The sequence below is a fragment of the Narcine bancroftii genome, chromosome 6 (genome assembly GCF_036971445.1).
Source record: "Narcine bancroftii isolate sNarBan1 chromosome 6, sNarBan1.hap1, whole genome shotgun sequence".
Taxonomy (NCBI): domain Eukaryota; kingdom Metazoa; phylum Chordata; class Chondrichthyes; order Torpediniformes; family Narcinidae; genus Narcine; species Narcine bancroftii.
In genome coordinates, this window is record NC_091474.1 from 220,371,979 (window position 1) to 220,385,559 (window position 13,581).

General features: G+C 41.5%; 1 protein-coding gene across 2 annotated transcripts in view; it reads right to left on the minus strand.

The window, feature by feature from the left end:
- Nucleotides 1-630: 630 nt before the first annotated feature.
- popdc1 (popeye domain cAMP effector 1) overlaps nt 631-13,581 on the minus strand; it is a 62,954-nt gene continuing 50,003 nt past the window's right edge. For both annotated transcript variants that reach the window (XM_069887465.1, XM_069887464.1), the window contains 3 exons: nt 11,712-11,879; nt 5,143-5,284; nt 631-918 (listed from right to left, as the gene is read on the minus strand). In XM_069887465.1, the coding sequence (XP_069743566.1) occupies nt 776-918; nt 5,143-5,284; nt 11,712-11,879 (453 nt within the window). In that variant the 3' untranslated portion in view covers nt 631-775. The remainder of the gene's footprint in view (nt 919-5,142; nt 5,285-11,711; nt 11,880-13,581) is intronic.

Consider the following 13,581-nt stretch of genomic DNA (forward strand, 5'->3'; position numbering starts at 1 on the left):
CTCTCATATCTGGAGCATCATGAGGGAGGAAAATTGAACCAAATCATTCCAACTCTTTTGTTTCAGACTCCCCAATGTCGAGCCTCTGACCCAGTTCTCAAATATTTTGGATTTACAAAAAAATGGGACAAGATTTCCACAGTCACTGGCAACCCTGAGGAAAGCCTGTCGGTTTATAAGAGGAAGGGAGGAATTACTACCAACAGACTCATCCCCACTGACAAACGTATCATTGTTTTAGGGATCAGACGTCAAGGAGGTTCATAATAAACAGCTAATTTCTAGGCTGGAACATCTTCTGTGCCCTTAACTATTCAAAATCCCAAATCCCAGCAAATGACTTTCAACTTGACTTGGCATACAACCAACTCTCAGTTTGGAGAAGATAGGAGAGAATATTTTTATACAGAGAATCAACCCTCATTCATCATTTCTGAACAGTAACCTCATTACTGGAAAGAAAAGTGGGACTGCTCTAATCTGCCTCTGATGTTAATTAAGACAGATCATGAACCAAAATTTGATTTGTGGGGGGGGGGGGGGGGGGGGGGGAATGTGGGATGGTGCTTCAGTGAAAAGACTAAAGTGCTAATGAGTATTTTCTCACATGCAAATGCTCCTCCAGCAATATTATGTTCACGTTTTATTTCACAATCAACAAGTTGGAAAGTGACAGACGGTGAAGAAGGAAATGAACACACTAAATCTTGGACCAACGTGTGTTCTACACAGTTCCCAGAGCTGGCTGTGTGTCAATGGTTAAAAGCAACAAAACCTATTTGCAAGATCCCTGTTCGCTCGGACCAGGACCAGTTGGAGCACAGTGGACTACCGGTGAAGGTGGCTCAAAGACATCATCCTCAATACTCTCCTCAATGGGTCTCATTTTTCCCGAAGTCCTAGCATATGGGGACCTCTCTGTGGTACACAAGAGAAACAGAAATAAAATAAAAACTCTCTGCAATCAAATACTCTCATCCAAACGAACTCATATTAGTCCATGCAGGTTATTCATCAATAAATTTGATTAGTTGTCTCAAATTTTTCACCCTAATTGCTCAATCCCAATTTCAAGTCCAAGTTTTCTCAGTGGCTTATTGCTGTCAACCAACCTCCCAGAGATTGAAAAGTATCTTATACAAAATTGGAATTTTTTCTGATTTATTGAGAAAAATATACAAACTAACTTTTTGAAAAACTTCTGAACTGTATCCTCTTTCTCTCCTAATCCCTTCTGTCTCCGCATTTCTACCTTAACTGGCAATTAATTCACCCATTTTAATGATACTTCATTCTCGCTACAGGCACCTTTTCCCCACAATCCTTCAGCTAAGTTTATCGTCAGTTGTCCTGCATATTAAAATCCCAAATATCCATTGCATATTCACTGCAAAATTGCCTATCTGCAGTTCCACTGGCTTGTTCGTAAAATAAACCAAAAATTTGAAATATCAGGAAGCTAAACCCTACAACCAGGTGCAGTTAGCAAATAGGAGACCATTCAGCCCTTCAAACTGGTAACCCCATTCAATATGATCATAGCTGATCATCGGATTTCAGCACCCTATTCCTGCTTTCTCTCCCACCCCTATGTCCCTTCAACCATAAGAGCCGTTTTAAATATATCCATCTAACTGGCCCCAACTACTTTCTGTGGTGGGGAGCTCCAAGAGTTCACTACTCTCAGATTGGGAACTTGTGCAGCAGTTGGATGCACTGTCACCAAAAATCTCTCTGACTTCACCCCAATTCAAAACTTGACCAACAGGTTATGAGAAAATATTAATTTATGCTTTTGGGATGTACATGATATTTGGGGTTTTCAATTACGTAGTTTCCCTGCTTTGGAAAAAAAGTGTTTTCAATTCCTGTACAGCATCTTAAAATTTGTGCAGTACGGAAGGTGCCCATTCTGCCCATCAAATCTATACCACTTCTTCCTAGAGGACTCTCCTCATTGTCAGTTCCCTGCACTTTCCCTGTTGCCTTACAAATTGTTTGTTAACAATTCTTCTCTGAGTACCAATTTATTCGGTTTGGACTACTTATAAACTTAGTGATGTTGAATCCTAACCATTCTCTAGACATGTTTTTGCACCACACATCTTGCATCTTTTGCATAAAATTTTGGATCTTAGGCCTTGAGCCATTTACTTTTGTGACAAGCTTGTACCCTCTAGTTCAATCTCCTGTGAACTTTCTTTACATGGAGAAGAACAATCACATCTTATCTGGTCTAACCTTAGAATTGAAATCCCTCACATCAAGTATTGGACCTTCCTCAATGGGCTTCAGCTATGGCTTAACCAACATTTTGAAAAGGTACCACATGACTTAATGCTCAACATACTTCTCCACTTCAAATGAATTATGCACATCTACATGCATGAGTCAATGTCATAGAGCTACTCAGCACAGAAACAGGGCCTTTGGCCCAATTTGTCCACGCAGGTCCAACAGTTCCTACACCACCTTTTGCAACTGCACAACTTTGACTACATTGTCCCTCCTTATTTAATCTGCCCAACCATTCTGCATTCAAAGTTCACAATGCGGTCTCATTTGCACTGGAGTAACCCCAGAGTGGGTAGCGGTGTAGCGGAGCACTGGCATTGAGTCAGCACAGATAACTCAAAGCTCGTAGATAGCTGCCAGTTAACTCCCCACCCTCCCTCACATTCTGACCAATCTGTCTGTGGCCTTCAACACTGCTATGAGAGTTTATGCAAGGTTGAAGAACTGAGTTTTATCTTCTCACTGGGTTCTCTGTAGTTTCCAGGTTTCAAATCAAATTCCGCAGCTCACTTTCTCTGTCTCTATCCAAACTGGCCATTTCCACCATGTCCACCACATGCAAGGATGGACTCAGCTCTTCTAGAACAGCCTGACCTGCCCTGTGCGTCCAACAGCCCTGCATTTTGCTTCCATTAACCCATCCACTATATTATCTCACCAAGTTATCCCTGCAGCACCCCTCACCTCACCCTATCACTGATATTTCCTTTGTTCTATCCATCCCTCCACAATTTTCCATGCAATTCAAAATCCATTTATTTTTTTCTCTTTGCCAGTTCTTATGAAGGGTCTTTCATCTGAAACTTTACTTCTGCTCACCTTTAAGAAACAATTCTTATGTCTTCCCTTGTTCTGTGTATCCCATTTGCCCACTGGCAAACTTTCAAAACAAACTAGATGCTCATTGTTGATCACACAACTGACATCACTGACCAGTATTTACAGCAGACAAAGCCATACCAGGTTTTCAAGTTTGTGTCTGGGTAGCATTCTGTTTACCTACCTAAGTATATTTTTACTGCCGTTCTAAGTGTGCTCAGTTTTCACACTGTACCAGAGCATCTGCAATACTTACAGTGAAATCTTTCAGAGCTTGCATGATGCAGAACACTGATACACAGAACTGTTCAGTTTGCAAAACTGTCTGCTCGGTGACACATTATTTCGAAGTGTACATATTTCTACAAAAAAAAGACAGGAACTAGGAAGCTCGCGGAAAGTTCTCCCAACACTATTATGAAAGGTGCCACACTTTCCTTTTTCAATTGGTAAAATGCAGCTCAATCTACTGAAGAGGAAAAAAACACAGGCAGATCTGAATAATAATTACTGAAATCTGGGCAAAATGTCATCGTCATAAAACTAAGCTGACTTTGTTCACAAGATTAGAACTAGCATTATCCTCAGTCTGGATAAAATACAAAACTGAAACCTCATCTCTTAAATATGCTTTTGATGGGATTATGATTCAGGCAAAACAATTAACTCTTGCTTTTTTTTTAATCCTTGCCATCGGATTTGTTAAAACTGTAAAGAGTTTCAGAAACTCCACTATTAAGAGCAGCTCAAAAGGAGCGCCCATTTCATTACCTGGTGTGCACACAATATTCACCCCCTCTTCAATTAGTGTCATTGTACATCCAGTTCAGAAGGCATAATTTCTCCAAATACAACCTCCATCAGTCCTGCTCTACAGCACAGCACCAGATCATAACCTGGAGCAGTGGTTCAGTCCTGAGTTTTCAGTTACAAACCCTGCCTCAGGCACTCTGCTTAACTGTAGCCACCATTAAAGCAAAGATAACTATATTTTCCTCCTTGGACCTAGGAGTTTAATCAAAGCTTTTCTTGAATTAGAACAACATGATTATGGCTTGATACTGATGCAGAGACCTTTTGTCTTCAGGACTCAGGTCCATGTTGTAAGTTGCAGATGGGATGAGGATGCAGTTATTTCCATTTGGGTAAGTAACAACAGTTTTGCAAGTTAGTTCCTTTTTAGAAAACGGGAAGAGTAATAAAGTGTTAACTTCAGGCACAAAACACTTCACAGGCACACACAAGGGAGCATACAGTTACAATTACGACCTTGGCCATAAGTACAGAATTAGGTCAGAAGACAGATGCAACTGAGCTTTATTCTGTGGAATGATGTGAAAAAGGATGAATCTGATTTTGAAACTGGCAATCAGATTTCAAGTTGTAATACTTCGTTTTTTGGTTTTTTTTGTTTTTTTTTATGCGCTATACTGTATACAGGCTGCAGATTATGCAGATATTTTTAAAACGCTTTTTATCTTAAGGGGAAATTACATAAAACCCTTGGTCTGAAAATTAAATGAGTAATTTAGACACCATCTGAAATAATTTTCCTTCCAGGCTTTTTGTTACTCTTATAAATACACATCATTTGAGTGTTTGTTTGATCAGGAATTATGGTCAGTTTGGTGTATATGGAAACATAATTGGATTTAGAATGTAATAAAAAATTTAGAAAGGACTATCAGTCTGATAACTGATGTATCGAAAGGTAATTGAGTGGAATATTGTGCACCATCTGGAATGTCAATCATTACTTGCCCTGGTCGGTTTTAAGAACTGATCCAGGTTAAAATCATTCCATTGATTATATTAAACTATTTGCAGTGTTGGAGCAAGGTTACTGGGATTTATGTTTCATTATTATTAGCACGAAAGGGTTGGTCCAAAATAAGCAACAGTTTTTAAAGCTGATTCATATTTTGGTCATCAGTTAGTCTGCGTGTAAGTTCACATCTTGAAAAGCCACCACAATTTCTTGGAGCATGCAAGAAGGGTGGAGAAAGGTGCGATTTGTGGGGGGCTCACGGATTGATGAAGCGGTAGAACCTCCGTGTAGGAAATGGGACATTCCATCATCGGTGTCACTTGTACTGGCCATACTGTTTCTCACCCTCATCATTGAAAGTTGGGAACACAGGCTCGGTTGCCTCTCTATATTTTTGGCTTTCTGTAATGGAAAGGACACTAGATTTTTAGATTAAAAGGTACACAGAACAATATTGCTTCTCAGTGCAATTTATCCACAGGGACATGATGGATCTGCATCTTTCCCATCTCACTTGGTATTATGGAATTTAATCTTTGCATCTGAGATAGAAGGGAGACAGATTTCCAATAGCCAGATGACAATCAAACAAAGCAACAGATTTGACTTCAAACTGGAAGGGTTCAGCATACTGTTCTCTTATTTTTGTTTCCTCGATTTAATCACTGAATTCTCCAAATTCGAGTAACTCACGCTGTTAAAATCCACAGATGCAATATACAAGAAAGCCGGATAAGCTCAGCATATAGATCACGCATCATCCACAGGAAGTCAAGGGTGACCAACAATTCGGGCCTGGGCCTGATGAAGGGTATTGCACGCAGGTAATGAAGGCTTCCTTTAGATCTGTATGAGAATTGACCTTTTCCTTTGGCTCAGTTTTTCTACTTTTTATTAATATAGTCTGACCAGTTGAACATGTCCCACAGCCCCATTATTAGTAACATATCGTACAAATAAGAAAGCATAATTTCATCCTAATGGCTACTCTAACTGCCAATCTTTACTCACACTGTTGGAGATATTCCCTTTGTTCTACCCATCCTCTCGGACTGAATGCTAGTTTGTTTTCTCTCCCTCCCAATTCTAATGAAGCACCTTGGAATGAAAACACAAATGATCTATCATTAATTATAAACATTCTGCAGTTGCTACTTGACCTACAATTCCTGTTATTACTTCAAATTTCCAGCATCTGTCAATTTTTGCCTTCCAACTTTTTCCTCCCCCTGCCTGTAACCCCCCCAACCCCTAACTTTGTCCTTGACCCCTGAACTACCAAGTCAGTGCAGCACGGATCCTGAGAAACCCCAGAAAAAGTTTGTACATTTCAATGAGATCACCTCTCATTGGTGTCCTCAGAAAATGGATGTGAGACAATGAAAATTCAAAATGTATGCGCGGTAAATAAAACATTTTAAACCAGAAATTGCAACAGCAGTTGAGATGAGGCAAGTACCAGTCCATAATTTTTCTATTGAAAGTTCCATTAAATCATCAAAACTTTGGTTGTATGGAGTTACCTCTCCCCAGTTAAGGTGTGAAGGGAAAAATTATTTACCCCAAGTAAAATCTCCCTGTTGATATGCACAAAAAAAATCCTGCCAGATCTTTCCCCCCCAAAATATGCTGCAATATGAACAAACATTAAGGAATTTGTTTTCATCTTAATAATTTCATAAACTTTAAACATTCACTTTAAGTGATCTACTTACTGCCTGAACTCCTCTTCACGTAGCTGGGATTCAGTTCCGCCTGCATGTTCAGTTCCTCTTTGTCCAAACTCCACTTTAACACTAAGAATTGCCCACCACAGGGGACTTAAAGCGAAAGTGGCAACATTTTCCACGCTCAAGTCCCGTAACAATCGCAATCCTCTCCTGCTTATCCAAACCAACCTGAGCCAAACGAAAGCATCACTAAGACCACGGTGAAACTTTCTATCTTTATCCTTAGCTTTTAATTATTGCTTACTGCTTCTTAAAGACTTGTTTCCTCCACCATTTATCCATTGCTCCGACTGCACCCAACAGTTACTCAGCATTAGTAGAAGCAGAAAATGCTGATTATACTCAGCAGGTCAGACAGCGCCTGCGGAGAAACAAGGTGAACTTTTCAGCAGAACATGGAAAAGTTCAAACTCAAAAGTAATTGGCGCAGTGAGACGAAACCAAAGGCAGTGTGGAGAAAACAAAGGGGACGTGTGAGATGGCTGGAGAGTGAGACAGACTAATGAGCACCTATGGTCATGTTGCCGCACAGCCAACACAATTAGTAATTTGCAGGCGACCCACATCAGTAGTGTGGTTGACAGTGGGGAAGGATATCCAAGTTTGCAACAGGATCTAGATCAGTTGGAAAGGTGGACCAAGGAGTGGGAAATGCTACTTAACTCTGACAAGCACGAGGAGTTGCACTCGAGTTAGTCCAACTGGGGAAGGAATTGTGCAGCAAGTGGCAGGTGTACAAATGCACAGTTCCCCCATTCGTGGTGACTCATGTGGGCAAGGTGGTGAACTTGCCTTCATTGGGAGTGGTACTGAAGACAAAGGTTGGGACCTCATTATAGACCTGTACAAGCTGTTGATGAGATGCTAATTAATCATCCCTTCCACCCCAATACTGTGTACATTTCTGGTCATCCAGCTATAGGAAGGATATCAATATGCTGCAAAGGATGCAGACGAGATTGACCAGGATATTGCCAGGATTGGAGGACTTGTATTGTAAGTAGAGGCTGGGTCTTTATTCCCTGAAGCACAGGAAGCTGAAGGGTGACCTTTTAGAAGTTTGTAACACACACACACACACACACACACACACACACACACACACACACACACACACACACACACAGTGTGGCACTCCTTTATTAGGGCTGGAAAGGCTGCTTTTATACTTTTCAAGTTCCCACCGTTTTTGTGATTGACTGAGTCAGCCATATGAATAACAACAGCGGGCGAGAACATTCATGCATATGAAGGCCTTTCTTTCCCCAGCCTGTTTCTGCTGAGTTAGCTGGGCAGCTTGACCAATGCCATTTTAGGGCTGTTGGTCTGATGCTGCCCCAGCTTCTACCCTCGCCGGTTCGTTGTCCTGGGAGTCGCTTTAGCGATCTCTGTCCGCGTCTGCTGCCGCGCGATGTGCCGGCCCGATCTCCGCAATCTACGCCACAAGTTTATAAAATCATGAGGGACGTGGATAAAATTAATGCTCACAGTCTATTTCTGACAGCAACTGATTCTGGAGGGAGAGAAGAGATTTAAAAGACATTTGGAAGGATATGGACCAATGCAGGCAAATGGGACGAGCCCAGACTGCCAACTTGGTCAGTGTGGACAAGATGGGCCAAAAGCTACTGTTCTGTGCTGTGTGACTCTATGAGGGTATGTTTATCACAGGTCTGTCTGGTGGAAATGTAAACAGAAGGAGATGGACAGGGAAAGAGAGAGAAAAAATGCTGGAACTGAGAGATACAAAACATTGGAGATCTGAAACAAAACAATTCTCTGTAACAAAATGGAAAGACTGGATATCTGATATTGCTGAATCCTGAAGGCCATCACATGCCTGCTTGGAAGATGAGCAGCTGTTCCTTCAGCTGAAGTTGGGTTTTTATGGAATAGATACGAGGCCAAAGTCAGGGAGATCAGAGTGAATGAAGAATTATCTTCAAGGCAACTGGATGCTCAGAGTCATGTTTGTGGACTGAGCAGCGATGTACTCCACAGTTGTAACCCAATGCACAGGTGTGCTGGGACGAACCGGCCCCACTTGTTATGCGTGGTTAGCGGGGCAGCCGCGGCAAAGATGGCGGCGCACATCCATCTCTTCCGGTCCAGGCCAGAAGTTGGTATGGGCGCTTGCGTCAGTGGGAGGCAAGCAGCGGGACATACGCGCGGTCCAACTCTTAGCCTGAAAAGAAAGCGCGCGAGTTTTAAATAAACATTCCATTGTGGCACCCAAGCAAGCAGCCTGTGTCTCCAGTCCAAACAGCCGCTCTCTCACAACTCGCTACAATTTTTTCCAATACAGAGGAGCCATCATGAGCACTGACTGCTCCACATAAAATGGAAGAGGTTTAAGCTGAATACTTCAGTGGTGCAAAGGGAAGCAGTAAAAGGCCAGGTGTGATCTCCACTGTGGCCTTTTAAGAATGTGCTACTCTTACAAGGATGGTTGACGGAGATAAAAGGACAAATCAAGAAGCCACAGATGAAATGGCCCTCGTGCAATGCTGAAAACAGAAGGGGAGTAGAAGGCACGTCTGAGGTTCATATGGAAAGTGGCAGAAACTTTAGTGACATGAACGTTGAATGTTGTGCTTGGGTGTAGCACCATGGAGCATTTTATCTTTGCTTGGTTTGGGAGAGGGGTGAGGGCAGAGGAACATTTGGAAGCTCTGTCAATCATGTATTGAAACTGAGGTTGAGGGAAAAGACAATGGATGATAAAGATACACCATCAGAACAAGGCTGGAGGAATGGAGTGGAGTCATTACAGGAGGCATGGCGAGATGTAGTCAAGGTAGCAACCATAATTTATGGGTTTATAAGCACTAATCACTGAACTCCGAACCAATTATTAAAAGGATACGGAAAGGAAATTAAGTTGCAAGTTGAAAAATTCCATATTGAAACGATCAATAGCAAAACATCAGGGCAGCAAGTAATAATGAACTGCAATATTCAAGCTTTTCCACTACAATCAAGCCAATTCTTTTTCAACAAAATGAAAATCTGTCAATACAACAATCACTGTTCATTACTGAGATATAAATATAACAATAATTCCACATAGTAAAGTAATATTCTCTTTTACAAATTGCATTGCAATTCAATTACATTCTTCCCATCAACTGCCAGGATTCGATGATTAGGTTACGTTATTTACTGTTTCATTTCATTGTCAGTGTAACTGAAGTAGTTGAGATATACAAGGAATGAAATACTAGCTGCACCATTAGCTGTTCCTCTGGCACATTTCAATAGAGTTGTAATACTGTTATCTCCCTGATTATTTAGAAAATTGCCAAGTATGTCCTGTTCACAAAAAGCAAGACAAATCCAATCCAGCTCATTGCCGCATATCAATCTACTCTCAATCAGTAGGAAGGTGCTGAGAGGTGTAATGACAGTGCTATCAAGCAGCACGTACTCATCAGTAACCAGCTCATTGATGCTAGTGTGGATTTTATTATGGCCACTTGCCTCCAGGCTTCATCAAAGCCTTTGTCCAGATACAGAGCTGGATTCCAGAGGCAAGGTGAGAATTTGACATCAAGGCTGCATTCCCCAGTGTGACATCCAGGAGCTCAGGTAAAACTGAGCAGTAAGGAGAAAGCCCTCCAAAGGCTGGAGTCATACCTTGCAAAGAGGTAGATAGGTGAGGTAGTTGGAGGTCAGTTATCATCACTCCAGGCAGGACATGGGGGACAGAGGTTCTTCAGTGTCCAAGGTCCATTCAGATCAGCTGCTTCGCCAATGACCCTTCCTTCTGTTACAAGGTCAAAAGGGAAGCTGTTTGCTGATCAGCTGACTCATTTGCAAATGTAGCTGTCCTTGTCTGCATACTGAAAAACCCAGACAGGGCATGATAAGTACATTTTTGTTCCAGGGAAGTGCAGGGCCATGATCATTACCACCAAGAGAGGGTCAGCTCTTGACATTGCCTGACAATTCTCCCACCATCAATATTCTGCGATTCACCGTTGACCAAGAACTCAACCGTATCAGCCACATAAATATTGCTGCTAAAAGAGCAGGTCAGATTCTGTTGTATTCTGTGGCAAATGACTTACTTGTCAGGAATGTGATAGAGTGCCATGGAGAGTCTGTTCCGGGTGACTGCAGCTCCAGCAATACCTGAGCAGCTCAAATTCATCCAGAACAAAGCACCCCCTGCACCACCCTAATTTACCGTTCCTTCCAACCCAGCACACAATGGTTACAATGTGTAACCTTTGTAAAATACATTGCAAATACTCACACAGCACCTCCCAAAACTGAAACCTCTGTAGTCGAGGAGGACAAGGGCTCCAGATTCACTGGAACGCAACCCCCTGAAAATTTCCTGAACTGGAAATAAGTTATCACTCATCACCTTGGGGTGAAAATCCTGTAACTCCCAACACAACGATGGGGCACCCTACCAGGGAGATGGAAGCAGCTCATGTAGGCTGGCAATCAATGAGGCAATAAATGCTGGCCTTGTCAGCAGCATGCACATTCTGAAAAAAAATTCTCAATGTTTATCTAAAAATCTTCCTTAACAATCATTTGCTATCTGAATCCATCAACCCTCACCTCTGTTCCTTAAAGTCCATCGGGTTTTTGGTTTTCCTGGATGGAAAGTATCTTTAGCAACTTCACAGTTATTAGAAACCAAGCTATTTCATAACTTGGTTATTATAAGATAAACCAAAACTCAGTTAAGATTCTTTTCCCCATTGCTGCCCTGACTCACGTATGAGATCTGAGACTTCCCATAACGTGGCAGAAGCAACACTTCATATTTAAGCTTGCACATGAAGACCAGGCAGGATCCACAACTGATCTGACCCCCAAAGGTATCATGTTACTTCAAGAAAGGTAAATATAACAGACATCTGGATAGCCTACTATGTTCTATATATTGAATATAGCTTAAATCATATATTTTAGCAATGCTTCAAAATATGCCTCACTATGGTGAGGATATATTGGATGACATTTTAAACATTCTTAAAGATATGCATTTCATGCAAAATATTTCAGAGCAGGCCATCTCTAATGCATTTTGTTCCATGGGAATATTACATAATATTCAAACACACAAGACCAACACCTACTTTGTCACTTAGTGTTGGGTCATTCAGGGAATACAGCTTGTTTGTGATATCTTTGCCAATTAGGTACTTAAATACTTCATGAAGAAATGATTCGGTCTCCAAGAAGAAAGTCAGCCTCTCCCTAGACCAGCATAAAAACTTGCAGTTATCTTCAGCCACGATAGTTACCTGAAAAGGTCATAGGCGAGAAACACCATTACTGTACAATTCTGTGTTGGATACAAAGGAAGAACTCAATCTGCTAAACACACATTAGTTCAGTCCCAATGGATAATTAAGACCAAACATGATGCACAAACCTTCAACACTGATCCACGAGGAAGACCCTGCGCATCTCTGAGGTAGGCAGAATTCTGTACGAAACCATATACTTTGACCAGTATTGTAAACACACAATGCTGGAGAAACTCAGCAGGTCAAACAGTGTACTTTACACTGTACTGTAATCAACAGATTGTGATGTATCTGCAAATTATTTACTTTTCCGATTTTCTACATGCAATTTAGGGATACATCAGGTGGAGGTTTGATTCACCAAGTTGTGGGGGTGGGGGGGGGGGGGGGTGGGAATGAAACTTAAAGGCACCAAAACATTTACACTGTCTACCCAGCATCTGAGTTTACAGCAGTGGTGCCCTGGATTGCTTTCTTGTTTCACCTGGTGCCTGGAATCAGTTTTTTTGGCCCTCAAAATAAAATGATATGTGCAAAGATATAAAACAACATTATAAAAGTCTGCAACTGATTCTTTGGACATAAAATCGACAGTTCCACTAGCAGTTAAATACTGACACTGAACCACCTTAGAAAATTATTTATTCTGTCATCACAGGAGAATTAAGGATACATTTTATTCTGTTACCGCAAAGGTAAATAAATGAACCAAATTGGTGGCATGTTTCACAATATAAAATAAGGAGTGTTTAAGTCAGAAGCGACAAAGCAGCCATGCACAAAATTGCACTTTCCAATAGGTATGCAATGACGCAAATTGAAAATAACTCTCCTCAACCAGAACAGAGACCCATTCTTCTACTCAGTAGTCAATAAATATTAACAAATCGCAATACATTACAGCTTCACTAGTCCCGAGGGAGCAAGAAAATCATCAATTTATTGCCATGGAAAGCACAATCTCAAGGCAACACCGTTCTGGATGGAGGAGTGGATTTAAATGGCACAATGCATCTCACCTGGGGATCAGCACGGAGTTGAAGTTTAAGGGTCTCTGCAGGGAAGGAGAACGAGCCACTTCAGGGGAGCCAGTGATTGGCAGAGGGGTTAGATAATGAGAGAGGGTGTGTGTGGTAAAGAGAGACACTGAGAAAACACATCTGACAGACATAGAAACATGGAACATAAATTTGTTGGAGGGGGAGAGAGGGGTTGGCCAAAGCAAGAAAGTAAGAAAATTGTGAATCTGGTTGATCTTTAGCATTTACCACCATGTGGGGAATGTCCATTGTTTACTTACATTCTGGCTTGATTCTCAAACCAAAATCTAAGAAAGTAAATTAAGGACGATGTGCCCAAAAAGCACAATTCCAGAAAATCCTGGAAACACTCCATAAATTAGGCATACAGAGAGAAAAGTTTGGTTTTCTCTAGAGTTAAACAAGAACATCTGCAGCTGCTGGGGTCAAGTGCAAGACACAGAGGCCACACAGCATCCATAGGAAGTAAAAAGTAACCAATGTTTCAGGCCTGAGCCCTTCGTCAGGAAACTGGAAAAACAGGTGGACAGACTAAACTACAACTTTTTGTGTCCTTCTACTCGAAAGGTTTTTTTTTCGCTTGGTAGATACTGCCAGACCTGCCGAGTGCTAAGAAAATTCTTGGTTTTTGTTTCATATTATTACAGCACCAACCA